Source organism: Gopherus flavomarginatus, chromosome 23, assembly GCF_025201925.1.
Source record: "Gopherus flavomarginatus isolate rGopFla2 chromosome 23, rGopFla2.mat.asm, whole genome shotgun sequence".
Taxonomy (NCBI): domain Eukaryota; kingdom Metazoa; phylum Chordata; order Testudines; family Testudinidae; genus Gopherus; species Gopherus flavomarginatus.
In genome coordinates this window covers 186,418-203,231 of record NC_066639.1, presented here as the reverse complement: position 1 = coordinate 203,231, position 16,814 = coordinate 186,418, and the positions used below count along the sequence as shown (strand labels likewise).

The 16,814-nt window shown below is 62.4% G+C and overlaps 1 protein-coding gene across 1 annotated transcript; it reads left to right on the top strand.

Annotated features, from left to right (window-relative positions):
- Positions 1 to 590: 590 nt before the first annotated feature.
- LOC127039721 (alpha-2,8-sialyltransferase 8E-like) lies at positions 591 to 13,329 on the top strand. The gene is made up of 8 exons (XM_050933578.1): positions 591 to 676; positions 2,141 to 2,239; positions 2,686 to 2,763; positions 5,368 to 5,454; positions 5,706 to 5,850; positions 8,619 to 8,731; positions 10,685 to 10,783; positions 12,867 to 13,329. The coding sequence occupies exons 1-8, from the start codon at positions 591 to 593 to the stop codon at positions 13,327 to 13,329; spliced, it is 1,170 nt and encodes a 389-aa protein (XP_050789535.1).
- Positions 13,330 to 16,814: the final 3,485 nt, after the last annotated feature.

The window sequence follows — 16,814 nt, the reverse complement described above, 5'->3', positions numbered from 1 at the left end:
GAGGGGAGTGGGGGCTGGTGGTTAGAGCAGGGGGGGCTGGGAGCCAGGACTCCTGGGTTCTCTTCCCTGCCCTCAGAGGGGAGTGGGGGCTGGTGGTTAGAGCAGGGGGGGCTGGGAGCCGGGACTCCTGGGTTCTCTTCCTTGCCCTTGGAGGGGAGTGTGGGCTGGGGGATTGGAGCTGGGAGCCAGGACTCCTGGGTTCTCTCCTGGCTCAGGGAGGTGAGTGGTGTCTAGGGGTCTTCGCTCCTAGCCCCTCCTGCTCTAACCACCAGCCCCCACTTCCTTCCACTCCCTGAGCCAGGGTGAGAACCCAGGAGTCCTGGCTCCCAGTCCCCCTACTCTAACCCAACAGCTCCCACACCCCTCCCAGAGCCGGGGAGAGAACCCAGGAGTCCTGGCTCCCAGTCCCCCCGCTCTAACCACCAGCCCCCACTCCCCTCCCAGAGCCAGGGAGAGAACCCAGGAGTCCCAGGAGGCCAGGGTGGAGGTGGGGCACCCAGGGGGGCCGTGCCCGGTGGATTCCCCCATGGTGAGTGAAGGTGTCTCCCCTGCCCTGCTCTCCCCACAGCGAGTGCCGGGCCCCCCCCAGGATGCTGCACAGACAGAGCTGGGTGCTGGTGCTGTGTGTGAGCATCACCCTCAGCTTCAGCCTCTCTGTGCTGTGGAGGCTTCAGAGGTGAGTGAGTGGGGGGCTGGGAGCCCGGACTCCTGGGTTCTCTCCTGGCTCTGAGAGGGGAGTGGGGGCTGGTGGGTTAGAGCAGGGGGGGCTGGGAGCCAGGACTCCTGGGTTCTCTCCCTGGCTCTGGGAGGGGAGTGGGGGCTGGTGGTTAGAAAAGGGGGCTGGGAGCCAGGACTCCTGGGTTCTCTCCTGGCTCTGGGAGGGGAGTGGGGGCTGGTGGGTCAGAGCAGGGGGGGCTGGGAGCCAGGACTCCTGGGTTCTCTCCCCGGCTCTGGGAGGGGAGTGGGGGCTGGTGGGTTAGAGCAGGGGGGGACTGGGAGCCAGGACTCCTGGCTTCTCTCCCTGGCTCTGGGAGGGGAGTGGGGGCTGGTGGGTTAGAGCAGGGGGGGGACTGGGAGCCAGGACTCCTGGCTTCTCTCCCTGGCTCTGGGAGGGGAGTGGGGGCTGGTGGGTCAGAGCAGGGGGGGCTGGGAGCCAGGACTCCTGGGTTCTCTCCCCGGCTCTGGGAGGGGAGTGGGAGCTGGTGGGTTAGAGCAGGGGGCTGGGAGCCAGGACTCCTGGGTTCTCTCCTGGCTCTGGGAGGGGAGTGGAGGCTAGTGGGTGGAGTGGGAATGTGTGGCTGGGAGCCAGGACTCGTGTGTTTGGGGGGGCATCAGGTGATTTATGCTCTGAAGCCCCGTTGGCAAAGGCACCCCGAGGTGGGGAGCCCCCAGACAGGCTCCTCCAGACAAGCCAGGGGAGACCCTGTGGAAGTCAGAGCTGTGAGCTGGTCTGTGTGGGGCGCTGGTTCCTGGGGATCCCTGGCCCCCCATCCCCCAGAAATCTGTGCTCCACAGCTGGGCGCTCAGCGCCCCCAGGACAGGTCCTGCGGGATGTATCCCTGAACGCCGCCTTCGCCCCTCAAAGACACTGCCCTGGGGAAATCGATCCCATCCTGGAACGGGCCCGCCAACCCCCCGAGATAACCTGCTTCAGTAGGGAAATAACCTCCCCAGCCCCACCCCCGTCGCTGTCACCTCCCCTTCCCCGAAACCGACCCGGGGTATCATCAAACAATCGCAGCCCAAACCCCTTCTTCCGGCCTGCAAACCACCCCTCAAGCTCCCCACAGACCCACTGCTGACAGTGGTAAACATAAACCTTCTCCCCCCCACCCCCCGGGCAGCCCAGCGACAGACAGGGGAAACTGAGGCATGCAGGGACCAGACAGAAACGTCTCCCTTCCTCGCTCGGGGGTTTCGCGGGATCCTGCTGCCCGGCCTGACGCAGGTTTTCTTTACTAGACCCCGGCCTCGCTCGTGGGGTTCGACACGGTGCTGCAAAGCCGGTGCCAGGGCTGGGTGCCCCAGGGGGCTGCTGGGGGGGCGTCATGCCTGGAGCGAACCTGTGTGGGGCAGGGAGGCACCCAGGTCCCCGGGGAGCGGGACCAGCGGCATTAACCCCCCTCTCTCTGCCCCCTAGCCGGGTGTCCCAGCCCAAGATAGCGTCGGGGGCTGGCAAAAGAGTGGTGCGGGACCCCCAACATCCCTGCCGGACCGTGGCCCACATCAGGAACCCCATGTGCGTGGGGGGGGCAAGGGGGGAGGGAGTAGGGGCTGTGGGGGCACTGGCCTCTGAGGGACCCACTGAGTTAGGGGGGCCTGGCAGGGAGGGGGATTCAGTGGGGCAGAGGGTGGGCGGGAGAAGGAGGCGGTGGGAGGGATGTAGGGAGGGGAAGGAAGGGACGTGGGGGGGAGGGTCTGGGGGCTTGGTGGGGTGTGGGGAGGGGAAGAGAAAGGGGTCAGTGAAGCAGTGTGGGGGAGGGCAAGGAGGTGCAGGGGGAGGGAGGGGAGGGTCTGGGGGCTTGGTGGGGTGTGGGGAGGGAAAGGATGCGCAGGGAGAGGTGGGGGAGGGGAGGAGCGGGGGCTCTGTGAGATGGGGAGGGAGGCGACGGGGAAGGGGGAGCTGGGGGGGCGCTGTGGGGGGGGCTCTCCTGGCCGTGTATAACCCCCCCTTCCGCTTTCCAGCCCCGAGGCCCCTGTGATGGGGGTGGAGCAGTGCCGGGGGCTGGGGCAGAACTGGAGCGCAGGGACCCTCCCCGCCAGGTGAGTGGGGCAGAGCACATCCCGCGGCCTCGGGGCAACCCCTCCAACCCCCCCACACCGGCGCTGGGGCCTGGGGGTAGATTTCATCCAGCCGGTCCCTGAACCGCGGAGCCCCCCGGGACTCCCCACAGCCGGACACCCCAGACCCAGCGATCACTGGGCCCTCACCCCACATCCAGCGCCAAGACCCCGGGCACGGCCCCCACATCGGCTGGACCCCCAGAGCCGACACCGCACCCAACCCCCGCAGCCGAGCCCGGAGTAACGGTGTAAAGCTTCACTCGCCAGCCAGGGGACGACCCGGAGAGCTGGCCAGTCGTGTCCCCACCCCGGGGTGCCGTCCCCACTGCTTCTCTGGGAGACCAGCCACTCTGGAGTCGCCCCGCAGAGCACCCAGCAAACTCCCCGTCCCAGACGTCCCCCCGGAAATGTGCCCTGGCCGGCCCAGCCCTCTCCTGGGGAACACGCGCTCATCTGCGGCCTGTCGCTGATGAACAGAAAACGAGGTGCCGATCTGCTTAGCTCAGCCAGAGTTCCCCATACAGGTCGGTCCAAACACACCGGCTTCCCCCAAACACATTTATTAATTGCAGCAAATCATGGGTTTTCAAATGATACCTCACACGCCATTCTTTGTACAAAACTTATCAGGACAATAATGATCAGCAAATTATGGGTTTTCAAATGATACCTCACAAGCCATTCTCTGTACAAAGCTTATCAGGACAATAATGATCAGCAAATTATGGGTTTTCAAATGATACCTCACAAGCCATCCTCTGTACAAAACTTATCAGGACAATAATGATCAGCAAATTATGGGTTTTCAAATGATACCTCACACGCCATTCTCTGTACAAAGCTTATCAGGACAATAATGACCAGCAAATTATGGGTTTTGAAATGATACCTCACAAGCCATTCTTTGTACAAAGCTTATCAGGACAATAATGACAAGCATATTATGGGTTTTCAAATGATACCTCACACGCCATTCTTTGTACAAAACTTATCAGGACAATAATGATCAGCAAATTATGGGTTTTCAAATGATACCTCACACGCCATTCTCTGTACAAAGCTTATCAGGACAATAATGACCAGCAAATTATGGGTTTTGAAATGATACCTCACAAGCCATTCTTTGTACAAAGCTTATCAGGACAATAATGACAAGCATATTATGGGTTTTCAAATGATACCTCACACGCCATTCTTTGTACAAAACTTATCAGGACAATAATGATCAGCAAATTATGGGTTTTCAAATGATACCTCACAAGCCATTCTTTGTACAAAACTTATCAGGACAATAATGATCAGCAAATTATGGGTTTTCAAATGATACCTCACACGCCATTCTCTGTACAAAACTTATCAGGACAATAATGATCAGCAAATTATGAGTTTTCAAATGATACCTCATAAGCCATTCTCTGTACAAAACTGATCAGGACAATAATGATCAGCAAATTATGGGTTTTCAAATGATACCTCACAAGCCATTCTTTGTACAAAGCTTATCAGGACAATAATGATCAACAAATTATGGGTTTTCAAATGATACCTCACAAGCCATTCTTTGTACAAAACTTATCAGGACAATAATGATCAGCAAATTATGGGTTTTGAAATGATACCTCACACGCCATTCTTTGTACAAAACGTATCAGGACAATAATGATCAGCAAATTATGGGTTTTGAAATGATACCTCACACACCATTCTTTGTACAAAACGTAACAGGACAATAATGATCAGCAAATTATGGGTTTTCAAATGATACCTCACACGCCATTCTTTGTACAAAGCTTATCAGGACAATAATGATCAGCAAATTATGGGTTTTCAAATGATACCTTAAAAAGGAGGTGAATCTAGGGAGTTGAAGACTGGCACCAGGACAAAGAAATCAGCGAGTTATATGCAGGAGAAAGCCAGTGAACGTCCACGCGCCAGCTAAATCCGAAGAGTGACCACGCCGCAGTGATCTGTCGGGTCAAAGTGTCTCCAGAGCACCCCCGGGGGTCTGTGGAGCCGTTCAGAGTCCCTGGCTCCTCCGAGGTCAAACAGCCAAAAAGACAGGAACTTTCTGTTGGTTTTGTTCAGCTTCCAGGCCGAGCTCCCTGGCACGTGGCATTTCCCCGGGGGCGACTGGGCCACTGACCAGCCCTGTGTGTGCAATGATCCCGCACGGCCCAGCTCATTTCGTTGGTCGTCAGCGTCGGCCGGGGGGCGAGTCCCCATCCCCGGTTCCGAGTTCCCAGCAAAAGTTGGCCCCGTTGTGAAGCAAAACTCCCATCTCTCCCTCTAGCCTGGGCCAGAGCTGCTGCGAGTGCGAATCCTGCTGGCAGCAGCTCCCAGCCGCTGGCAGCGACTAACGGCCAAACTTTCGCGTTCAGGGCAGACCCACACCTGCCCTGAGCCAGCCCGACGCGCCGGGGGGCTGGGCCGGCTCTGGTGACTAGTGTGTCAGGTCTCAGCTAGCGCCGGCAGCCGGGGCCGCAGCTGGCAGAGCGGGCGGTCGATAGTGGGGGGCCTCTGGGGGGCGCAGGGAAAGGGGAAGGGAGGACAGAGCCGTGACTCTCTGTGTCTTTGTCCCAGGCAGGACCAGGGCTGGATCCTGAGACAGCTGAAGCTGGTGCAAAGCTGCCCCTGGGTGCATAATGCCAGCGCCCTGGGGCAGTACAGGTACCTCCCACCCCTAATGCCCTGCCCCCCCTTCCTCTCCCCCACCCCTCTGCCCCCTGCTTCCTGTCCCCCACCCCCAGTGCTCTGCCCCCCCACTTCCTCTCCCCCACCGTCTGCCCCCTCCCTCCCCTGCTGCTGCCCCAAATGCCTCCTTCTCTGCCCCTCCATGCCCTCCCCCAGCCCCCCACCCCTCTGCCCCCTGCAGCCTCCGGCTCCCCCCCAGCTGCCCCTCACCCCTCTCCCCTGCACAGGGAGCAGCTGGGGGGCTGCTGTAATGCTTCAGCCGACCTAGTGCTGACCCACAACAACACCCGGCTGGGCTCCCAGATCGTCTACGATGGGCGGCCGGCCCAGAAGTATCTGGTGAAGGAGGAGCTGCTGGAGATTCTGCCGCAGGTAGGGGGCGCTGGGCTGGGGGTTGCCGGGGGTTTATGCCAGGTGCTCCACCCCAGAGCTGGCTGCATCTCAGCCCCAGGCGATGGGTCCCTGTATAAACAGCCCCCCAAGACCCACCCCAGAACTGGCTGCATCTCAGCCCCAGGCGATGGGTCCCTGTATAAACATCCCCCCATGCCTCACCTCAGAGCTGGCCGCATCTCTGCCCCGGGCAATGGGTCTCTGTATAAACAGCCCCCCAAGACTCACCCCAGAGCTGGCTGCATCTCAGCCCCGGGCGATGGGTCCCTGTATAAACAGCCCCCCATGCCCCACCCCAGAGCTGGCTGCATCTCAGCCCCAGGCGATGGGTCCCTGTATAAACAGCCCCCCAAGACCCACCCCAGAACTGGCTGCATCTCAGCCCCAGGCGATGGGTCCCTGTATAAACAGCTGCCCACACCCCACCCCAGAGCTGGCTGCATCTCAGCCCCGGGCAATGGGTCTCTGTATAAACAGCCCCACAAGACCCACCCCATAACTGGCTGCCTCTCTGCCCCGGGTGATGGGTCCCTGTATAAACAGCCCCCCAAGACCCACCCCAGAACTGGCTGCATCTCAGCCCCGGGCGATGGGTCCCTATATAAACATCCTCCCATGCCCCACCCCAGAGCTGGCCGCATCTCAGCCCCAGGCAATGGGTCTCTGTATAAACAGCCCCCCAAGACTCACCCCAGAGCTGGCTGCATCTCAGCCCCGGGCGATGGGTCCCTGTACAAACAGCCCCCCATGCCCCACCCCAGAGCTGGCTGCATCTCAGCCCCAGGCGATGGGTCCCTGTATAAACAGCCCCCCAAGACCCACCCCAGAACTGGCTGCATCTCAGCCCCAGGCGATGGGTCCCTGTATAAACAGCCCCCCATGCCCCACCCCAGAGCTGGCCGCATCTCAGCCCCGGGCGAAGGGTCCCTGTATAAACAGCCCCCCGTGCCCCACCCCAGAGCTGGCTGCATCTCAGCCCCGGGCGATGGGTCCCTATATAAACAGCCCCCATGCCCCACCCCAGAGCTGGCCTCATCTCAGCCCCAGGCGATGGGTCCCTGTATAAACAGCCGCCCATGCCCCACCCCAGAGCCAGCCGCATCTCAGCCCCGGGCGATGGGTCCCTGCATAAACAGCTGCCCACACCCCACCCCAGAGCTGGCTGCATCTCAGCCCCGGGCGATGGGTCCCTGTATAAACAGCCCCACAAGGCCCACCCCATAACTGGCTGCCTCTCAGCCCCAGGTGATGGGTCCCTGTATAAACAGCCGCCCATGCCCCACCCCAGAGCCAGCCGCATCTCAGCCCCGGGCGATGGGTCCCTGTATAAACAGCCCCACAAGGCCCACCCCAGAACTGGCTGCATCTCAGCCCCAAGCGATGGGTCCCTGTATAAACAGCCCCCATACCCCACCCCAGAGCTGGCTGCATCTCAGCCCCAGGCGATGGGTCCCTGTATAAACAGCCCCCCATGCCCCACCCCAGAGCTGGCCGCATCTCAGCCCCGGGCGAAGGGTCCCTGTATAAACAGCCCCCCGTGCCCCACCCCAGAGCTGGCTGCATCTCAGCCCCAGGCGATGGGTCCCTATATAAACAGCCCCCCGTGCCCCACCCCAGAGCTGGCTGCATCTCAGCCCCAGGCGATGGGTCCCTGTATAAACAGCCCCCCAAGACCCACCCCAGAACTGGCTGCATCTCAGCCCCGGGCGATGGGTCCCTGTATAAACAGCCCCCCAAGACCCACCCCAGAACTGGCTGCATCTCAGCCCCGGTTGATGGGTCCCTATATAAACAGCCCCCATGCCCCACCCCAGAGCTGGCCGCATCTCAGCCCCAGGCGATGGGTCCCTGTATAAACAGCCGCCCATGCCCCACCCCAGAGCCAGCCGCATCTCAGCCCCGGGCGATGGGTCCCTGTATAAACAGCCGTCCACACCCCACTCCAGAGCTGGCTGCATCTCAGCCCCGGGCAATGGGTCTCTGTATAAACAGCCCCCCAAGACCCACCCCAGAGCTGGCTGCATCTCAGCCCCGGGCGATGGGTCCCTGTATAAACAGCCGCCCATGCCCCACCCCAGAGCTGGCTGCATCTCAGCCCCGGGCAATGGGTCTCTGTATAAACAGCCCCCCAAGACTCACCCCAGAGCTGGCTGCATCTCAGCCCCGGGCGATGGGTCCCTGTATAAACAGCCCCACAAGACCCACCCCAGAACTGGCTGCATCTCAGCCCCGGGCGAAGGGTCCCTGTATAAACAGCCCCTCATGCCCCACCCCAGAGCTGGCTGCATCTCAGCCCCGGGCGATGGGTCCCTATATAAACAGCCCCACAAGACCCACCCCAGAACTGGCTGCATCTCAGCCCCGGGCAATGGGTCACTGTATAAACAGCTGCCCATGCCCCACCCCAGAGCTGGCTGCATCTCAGCCCCGGGCAATGGGTCCCGGTATAAACAGCCCCCCAAGACCCACCCCAGAGCTGGCTGCATCTCAGCCTGGGCGATGGGTCCCTGTATAAACAGCCCCCCACACCCCACCCCAGAGCTGGCCGCATCTCAGCCTGGGCGATGGGTCCCTGTATAAACAGCCCCCCACACCCCACCCCAGAGCTGGCCGCATCTCAGCACCGGCTGATGGGTCCCTGTATAAACAGCCCCTCACGACCCACCCCAGAGCTGGCTGCATCTCAGCGTTGGGAGGGGGTCCTCTGCATGGTCGGTGGGTGCTGACCCAGGTCCCCTCCCCCGCAGGGCTCCCCGTTTCAGGCCGCCCCCTATGAGTGCTGCGCTGTGGTGGGAGGTGGGGGGATCCTTCGTGACAGCGGCTGTGGCCCCGAGATCGACCGTGCCCAGTTCATCATCAGGTAACGCCAGCCGGGTGGGGGGGACGGGAACGAGGAAAAGGGGTGCACAGTGTGGAGATCAGGGGGTAGAGGACTGGGGGCAGTGCAGGTGTAGGGTGGGGGAATGAGGGTATGGGGGTCAGGGAGAGTGGAGGTGCAGTGGGGGGTCAGGGATTGTGGGATGCAGTGGGGGGCTCAGGAGAGTGGGGTGCAGGGGTGTTCAGGGGGTGTGGGGTGCAGGGAGAGTGGGGTGCAGTCAGGGGCTCAGGGAGAGTGGGGTGCAGGGGGTTCGGGGGGTGTGGGGTGCAGGGAGAGTGGGGTGCAGTCAGGGGCTCAGGAAGAGTGGTGTGCAGGGGGTTCGGGGGGTGTGGGGTCAGGGATAGTGGGATGCAGTGGGGGGCTCAGGATAGTGGGGTGCAGGGAGTTCAGGGGGTGTGGGGTGCAGCGAGAGTGGGGTGCAGTCAGGGGCTCAGGGAGAGTGGGGTGCAGGGGTTTCGGGGGGTGTGGGGTGCAGGGAGAGTGGGGTGCAGTCAGGGGCTCAGGGAGAGTGGGATGCAGTGGGGGGGCTCAGGGAGAGTGGGGGGTCAGGGGGAGTGGGGTGCAGTGGGGGGTCAGTGAGAGTGGGGGGGTCAGGGGGAGTGGGGTGCAGTGGGGGGTCAGGGGGAGTGGGGTGCAGTGGGGTTCAGGGGGAGTGGGGTGCAGTGGGGGGCTTCAGGGGGAGTGGGGGGCTCAGGGAGAGTGGGGTGCCAGATGGGAGGGTTCAGGGAGGGTGGTGAGGTGGGGTGGTTCAGGGAGAGTGGGGTGCAGTGGGGTTCAGGGATAGTGGGGTGCAGTGGGTGGTCAGGGGGAGTGGGGGGTCAGGGAGAGTGGGGCGCAGTGGGTGGTCAGGGGGAGTGGGGTGCCGAGTTGGGCACACGGGGAGTGGGGTGTAGTGGGGTTCAGGAGGAGTGGAGCGCAGGGCGGGGTCAGGGAGAGTGGGGTGCAGTGGGGGGTCAGGGGGTGAGGGGGGCTCAGGGAGAGTGGGGCGCAGTGGGTGGTCAGGGGGAGTGGGGTGCCGAGTTGGGCACACGGGGAGGGGGGTGTAGTGGGGTTCAGGGGGAGTGGAGCACAGGGCGGGGTCAGGGAGAGTGGGGTGCAGTGGGGGGTCAGGGGGAGTGGAGCGCAGTGGGGGGTCGGGGGAGTGGGGTGCAGTGGGGGGCTCAGGGAGAGTGGGGTGCCAGATGGGAGGGTTCAGGGAGGGTAGTGAGGTGGGGTGGTTCAGGGGGAGTGGGGTGCAGTGGGTGGTCAGGGGGAGTGGGGTGCTGAGTTGGGCACACGGGGAGTGGGTTGTAGTGGGGTTCAGGGGGAGTGGGGAGCAGTGGGGGGTCAGGGGGAGTGGAGCGCAGTGGGGGGTCGGGGGAGTGGGGTGCAGTGGGGGCTCAGGGAGAGTGGAGCGCAGTGGGGGGGTCAGGGGGAGTGGGGTGCAGTGGGGTTCAGGGATAGTGGGGTGCAGTGGGGGCTCAGGGGGAGTGGGGCACAGTGAGGGGTCAGAGGGAGTGGGGTGTAGTGGGGTTCAGGGGGAGTGGAGCGCAGTGCGGGGTCAGGGGGAGTGGGGTGCCGAGTGGGGGGTCACGGTGCAGGGCGGGGGTAACCGGTCGAGGCGAGGGGGTGTGACCCATTTAAAAGGCCAGGCTGTAGGGGGCGACGCCAGGGGAGGACGGCGAGGGGGGGAGGGTAGCCCCCGACCCCTCCCCATCTGCCCCCTTCTGCCCCCCTCCCACATAGGAGCCCAGAGCACCCCCACCTGGGCCCCCGGCCCCGGCCGAGCTCTGGGAGCGCAGGAGGGGGCGGGGCCGGATCGTGGGCGGGGCCAGGCTGTTCGGAGGCTCCGCCCACCCCCGCCCATGGAGGGGGGTTAAGACATAGGACACCCCATGGGGTGAGGGGCACCGGGGTCCCCTGGCTGCTCCCCAGCTCACCCCACCTCCCCCCTAGGATCAACCCCCCATGGGGCTGGCCCCCCGAGGACTTCGCTGACGACGTGGGCACCAGATCAAACGTCGTCACCATGAACCCCAGTGTCCTGCGCAACCGGTACCGGGGGGGCGAGCCCTGGGGGAGGGGAGCCCGGGGGGAGTATGGGGGGATTGGATCAGAGCTGGCGGGGGGGGGGCAGCTGGATTGAGAAAGGCGGGGGAGGGATGGGTCATATTGTGACCCATGGGGGAGCCAGGATCAGAACTGGGGAGATGGAGGGCCATAGGGTCACCGGGGGTGGGGGGCAGAGGATGCGCAGCCCCAGCTCTCCGGTCGGCCATAGGGTCACCGGGGGATCGGGGCAGAGGAGACCCAGCCCCCCTGCTCTCCGGTCGGCCATAGGGTCACTGGGGGATCGGGGCAGAGAAGGCCCAGCCCCCAGTTCTCCGGTCGGCCATAGGGTCACCGGGGGATCGAGGCAGAGGAGACCCAGCCCCCCAGCTCTCCGGTCGGCCATAGGGTCACCAGGGGATCGGGGCAGAGGAGGCCCAGCCCCCAGCTCTCCGGTCGGCCGTAGGGTCACCGGGGGGTGGGGGGCAGAGGATGCCCAGCCCCCAGCTCTCCGGTTGGCCATAGGGTCAGCAGGGGATCGGGGCACAGGAGGCCCAGCCCCAGCTCTCCGGTCGGCCATAGGGTCACTGGGGGATCGGGGCAGAGGAGGCCCAGCCCCCAGCTCTCCGGTCGGCCATAGGGTCACTGGGGGATCGGGGCAGAGGAGGCCCAGCCCCAGCTCTCTGGTCGGCCATAGGGTCACCGGGGGTGGGGGGCAGAGGAGGCCCAGCCCCCGGCTCTCCGGTCGGCCATAGGGTCATCGGGGGATCGGGGCAGAGGAGGCCCAGCCCCGCATGTCTCTGGTCGGCCATAGGGTCACCAGGGGATCGGGGCAGAGGAGGCCCAGCCCCAGCTCTCCGGTCGGCCATAGGGTCACCGGGGGTGGGGGGCAGAGGAGGCCCAGCCCCCAGCTCTCCGGTCGGCCATAGGGTCACCGGGGGTGGGGGGCAGAGGAGGCCCAGCCTCAGTTCTTCGCTCGGCCATAGGGTCACTGGGGGATTGGGGCAGAGGAGGCCCAGCCCCCCAGCTGTCCGGTCGGCCGTAGGGTCACCGGGGTATCAGGGCAAAGGATGCCCAGCCCCAGCTCTCCGGTCGACCATAGGGTCACCGGGGGATCGGGGCAGAGGAGCCCCAGCCCCAGCTCTCCGGTCGGCCGTAGGGTCACCGGGGGATCGGGTCAGAGGAGGCCCAGCCCCCAGCTCTCCGGTCGGTCGTAGGGTCACCGGGGGATCGGGGCAGAGGAGGCCCAGCCCCAGCTCTCCGGTCGGCCGTAGGGTCACCGGGGGATCGGGGTCAGAGGAGGCCCAGCCCCCAGCTCTCCCGTCAGCCATAGGGTCACCGGGGGTGGGGGGCAGAGGATGCCCAGCCCCAGCTCTCCGGTCGGCCATAGGGTCACCGGGGGATCGGGGCAGAGGAGGCCCAGCCCCCAGCTCTCCGGTCGGCCGTAGGGTCACCGGGGGATCGGGGCAGAGGAGGCCCAGCCCCAGCTCTCCGGTCGGCCATAGGGTCACCGGGGGATCGGGGCAGAGGAGGCCCAGCCCCAGCTCTCCGGTCGGCCGTAGGGTCACCGGGGGATCGAGGCAGAGGAGGCCCAGCCCCAGCTCTCCGGTCGGCCATAGGGTCACCGGGGGATCGGGGCAGAGGAGGCGCAGCCCCAGCTCTCCAGTCGGCCGTAGGGTCACCGGGGGATCGGGGCATAGGAGGCCCAGTCCCCAGCTCTCCGGTCGGCCATAGGGTCACCGGGGGATCGGGGCAGAGGATGCCCAGCCCCCAGCTCTCCGGTCGGCCGTAGGGTCACCGGGGGATCGGGGCAGAGGAGGCGCAGCCCCAGCTCTCCGGTCGGCCGTAGGGTCACCGGGGGATCAGGGCAGAGGAGGCCCAGCCCCAGCTCTCCGGTCGGCCGTAGGGTCAGCGGGGGATCAGGGCAGAGGAGGCCCAGCCCCAGCTCTCCGGTCGGCCGTAGGGTCACCAGGGGATCGGGGCAGAGGAGACTGAGCGATGGGACGGCCGTGGGAGGGAACCGGACTGGCTCTGGGGGACGGGCCGTGCCAGGACCGTGGCTGACGGGGGCGTCTCTCCCTGCCCGCAGGTTCGGGGGTCTGGGCCGCCGGCGCCGTCCCTTCGTGGCGGTGGTAGGTGCCTACGGGGCCACGCTGCTCCTCGTCCCGGCCTTCAGCTTCCCCGGCAACATTCAGGTCTCGTTCCAGGCCCTCTACACCCTGCAGGACTTCGACTCCCCGGCCCGCACCGTCTTCATGAACCCCGAGTACCTGGCACGGCTGGATGGGCACTGGCATCGCCGTGGCCTGCGCGCCAACCGCCTCTCCTCCGGCTTCATGCTGGTGAGCGCCGCCCTGGAGATGTGCCGGCACCTCACCCTCTACGGCTTCTGGCCCTTCCCCAGCAACCCCGAGGGGCGGCCCCTGCCCCACCACTACTACGACAACCAGCCCCCCAAGCGGGGCGTTCACGCCATGCCCGAGGAGTTCACCCGCTACCTGGGCATGCACCTGCAGGGCGCGCTGCGGCTGCATCTGGGGTGGTGCTGGTGACAGCGCGGCCGGCGGCCGCATGCAACGAGATAGAGTGGTGGCGTGGCTGGATGTGGAGGAGCTACGGCAGGGGCAGACTCCTAGCTGGGCCCAGCTGATGCCGGCATGGGGCTGTAATGAGGCTGGTTCTGGTGGGACCTAACTGAGAGCGCCAAAATCGGGACAAATCGCTTCAAGCAGGGCGGTTACGGCCCTAGGCTGGGGGCTTTCCACCTCTAAGGCAAACCAAGCCAGCCAGCCAGAGAGGACTTTGGTCTCACCCCACTGGCTAACCACAAGTCACACAAACACAGAAAAGGCAGAGTTGGTTGAAAGACCCATAGACAGACCGACGTGAATTCAGTTCTTGATGTCCAGCTACACGGCAGACATGAGATTGTAGTTGCCGAAAGTCCTTTTTGAAACAGCCCAGAGGTTATAGGCTGTGACAAAGTTCCTCCTCGACCTTGGTGGGTCCTGGGCGTATTGGCGCATTCGCTCACCTCACGGATTCACCCTGCGGGTCGGGAAACAGCCCAGAGACCTTCCCCTCGGAGAAGCCACAGCCCAGGTCAATTCCTCCTGTGTCGGATCAGGAGTTGGGAAGTTTGGGGGGAACCCAGGCCCACCCCCTGGAACTGCCCCGTTACCTTACGCAGGGAAAAGAGATATACTTAATCTGGCAGGTCCACCCAGGGGGAGGCAAGAGGGGCAATTTGCCCCAGGCCCCCACGAGAGTTTTTCAGGGGCCCTGGAGCAGGGTCCTTCACTTGCTCCGGTGGCCCCAGAAACTCTCCCAGGGCCTGAGCACCCAGAGCTTCTTCTGCTCCGGGTCTTTGGCTGCAGGAGGTCCCTCCGCCCCGGGACCCGCATCGACCCCAGGCCCTCTGAATCCTCTGGGCGGCCCTGTAATCTGGGACTAATATATCTGCCTTCTAACACTCTCCTGTAGCCCTCTGGCCCGACCCTGTCACAAGTCCAATGTCCATATTCAGGGCGGCTCCAGTCAGTGACTGGGGATCTCAATCCTTGTGGCTTAAGGTTTCCCCCTCTTGAAACCCAAAGCAGGTCTGAGCTGAAGCAGGATCGTGGCCCAGGGTTTTTATACATTTCTTGCAGCCTTTTGGCCTGACAAAACAATTCTCCTTCTCCCAAACATCCTGGCCATTGGCACAGGGCAATTTCTCCATTAAACGGGTGGGATACAGGTGACCCCAACCTGCAAAGAGACACACAGACAATGATCCTAGTTCCTTCAAGTGTCTTCACAAATGTCAATATTCCTGTTTTGATCTTCGAATCAAAGCCACAGCGATAGACAAGACTTGTTTGCTGACATCACAAGACCCGAGCGAACATTGAGCCTCCAGGCCTGGCCACCCCCATGGCCCCGATCATTAGCCCTGACTGCCCACCTCCTGGTCGTGTCCTTGAGAAGACGAACCACCCAAGAGAGAAACGCCGAAGATCAGGCATGGCCACCAGGTTGACTCCCTCAAGACCTGGCTATGTGAAAACAGGGAAGTCCTTGGCTTGGGTCTGCCCCCTCCTGGAGACTTCTGGCCCCCCTCCTGGGGCAGCTTGAAGAATTCATCCGCACCGTGGGGATTGTTTTCGGTGACTCACCGAGAGCGTGCTTCGTAATGTGTGCCGAGGAGTAGACCGGACGCCCTGTGTGACGAAGTGGGGGGGTTTCTTGTTGGGTTTTTTATGTGTTTTCCAGGGGGTTGCATGCAGAGGGGTTGGGACTCAGTTTCCTTGGGTGTTACGGGTTTAACGAGGTGAGGGGAGAGGCAGTAACATTGCCACTTACTCATGAACTTTTCGGGAGACTTCACTTGGCAAGGGTATTCCCTAAATTGGTGGAGATGACAGGCTGGTTCAGATCGGGGAAGGCGGCGTCCTGCACTCAGTATGGGCATTTGGAATATGGAGCGATGCCACTTGGACGATGTAACACGTCGGTCACGTTCCAGTGCTTCATGAACGATGTTTCCTCGGACACGTTGGGCCAATTGTTATCCGTTTCGATGCCATTTTTGTCTTCTCCGAATACCAGAAGCGACACCACGAGTAACTCATTCCCTGGTGCGTATTAGTCATGTAAACGAACACCTGTGGAGAAAAGCGATGATATTTGAGACCAGGAGTTGCTCACCATCAAAACAGCAGTTAGAGAATGGAGACCTCTTTTGAGCGGGGCTGGGTTCCTGGTCCTGATCCTCATCTGTCACAAGAACTTAGAATATCTTTGAACGGCCCCGTTATCTTCATCAATGGCCGAATGCTAGGTCCCTTTCCTTTGCCGGGTCTGATTTCGTCACATCCTGGCCACGGAACGGGAAAGCAGGCACATTCCCCACCAGAGATGACTATGCCGAGCTGAGATACTGCGCTGGGAGCTTCTAATCTCATTTGTGGTACCAGAGCGCAGGATTCGATGTCCCTTTTTCAGACACTAATACCGAAACCCCCCCCACAAGTGGCCAGAATCTGGCTGATGCTTGATGCCTCCTACGGCCTGGCAGCTTGGCTTTCCATCTGCACGATGATCTACTGTATCGTGAAAAGTGCTTCTATAGCCCAGATGGTCCAACCTCGCTGGACTTCGTGTCAGAACTACCTCACCCCCAAGGTTGCTCTGTCATCCTGGGACCTGCTGATCTTTGCACGGAGGTGGCCCGTTTGGTTTCTTTTTGTTCTCTCCCCACGGCTCAGGAAACAGGCTGCCTTTTCCTAAGCCACGTTTTTCAGCCCCACGCATTGCCGGCCGGAATCGTGTCTGATTGGAGCCAAGAATCCCCTTCCCGGCTCCGGCGGGAACTCTTTAAACTCTGCTAGGAACTGAAGTCTTCACCTCCTTGGCCTAGTACCCACAGACCAACGGGCAGACAGCCAGTGGTGCCAATTCTGATTTTGGTGTCGCGGTGGTGGGGGGGCAACTTTAACGGTGATTCCAGGGGCTACTTGGGCACCTGAAAACTCTAGTTCTTTGGCAGGTAACTTAGCAATTCGCTGACAGGAGAACTGTGTCTAATTCCTATAGAAAATAAAGAAAATTTAAAAAATATTAGACCTGCTCAGCTCTATTATGAACACGTTCTGACACCTTGTGGCAAGTCAAGTGAAGGGACACTGGGTAGGTTTAAAATGTTGGTGTCTGTTCTTACTTTGTCACCAACTCTGTGGAGACAGAGAGACCCCGTCAGGACTCCTGGGTTCTGTCTCAGCTCTGGCAGGGGAGTGGGGTCTAGTGGGTTACTGCGGGGCGCAGATACATCTGGGTTCTGTATAAGAACAGAAGAACAGGCCAGACTGGGTCAGACCAAAGGTCCATCCAGCCCAGCGTCCTGTCTGCCAACAGTGGCCAATGCCAGGTGCCCCAGAGGGAATGAACAGAACAGGGAATCATCAAGTGATCCAGCCCCTGTCCCTCATTCCCAGCTTCTGGCAAACAGAGGCTACGGACACCATCCCTGCCCAGCCTGGCTAATAGCCATTGATGG

What these genes read in the sequence shown, in the direction of transcription:
- LOC127039721 (XM_050933578.1), top strand. Translation starts at nt 591, where the DNA reads ATGCTGCACAGACAGAGCTGGGTGCTGGTGCTGTGTGTGAGCATCACC. An exon ending in GTGCTGTGGAGGCTTCAGAG is followed by an intron (nt 677 to 2,140) that starts GTGAGTGAGTGG and finishes TCTGCCCCCTAG; the next exon opens with CCGGGTGTCCCAGCCCAAGA. An exon ending in CGTGCCCAGTTCATCATCAG is followed by an intron (nt 8,732 to 10,684) that starts GTAACGCCAGCC and finishes CCTCCCCCCTAG; the next exon opens with GATCAACCCCCCATGGGGCT.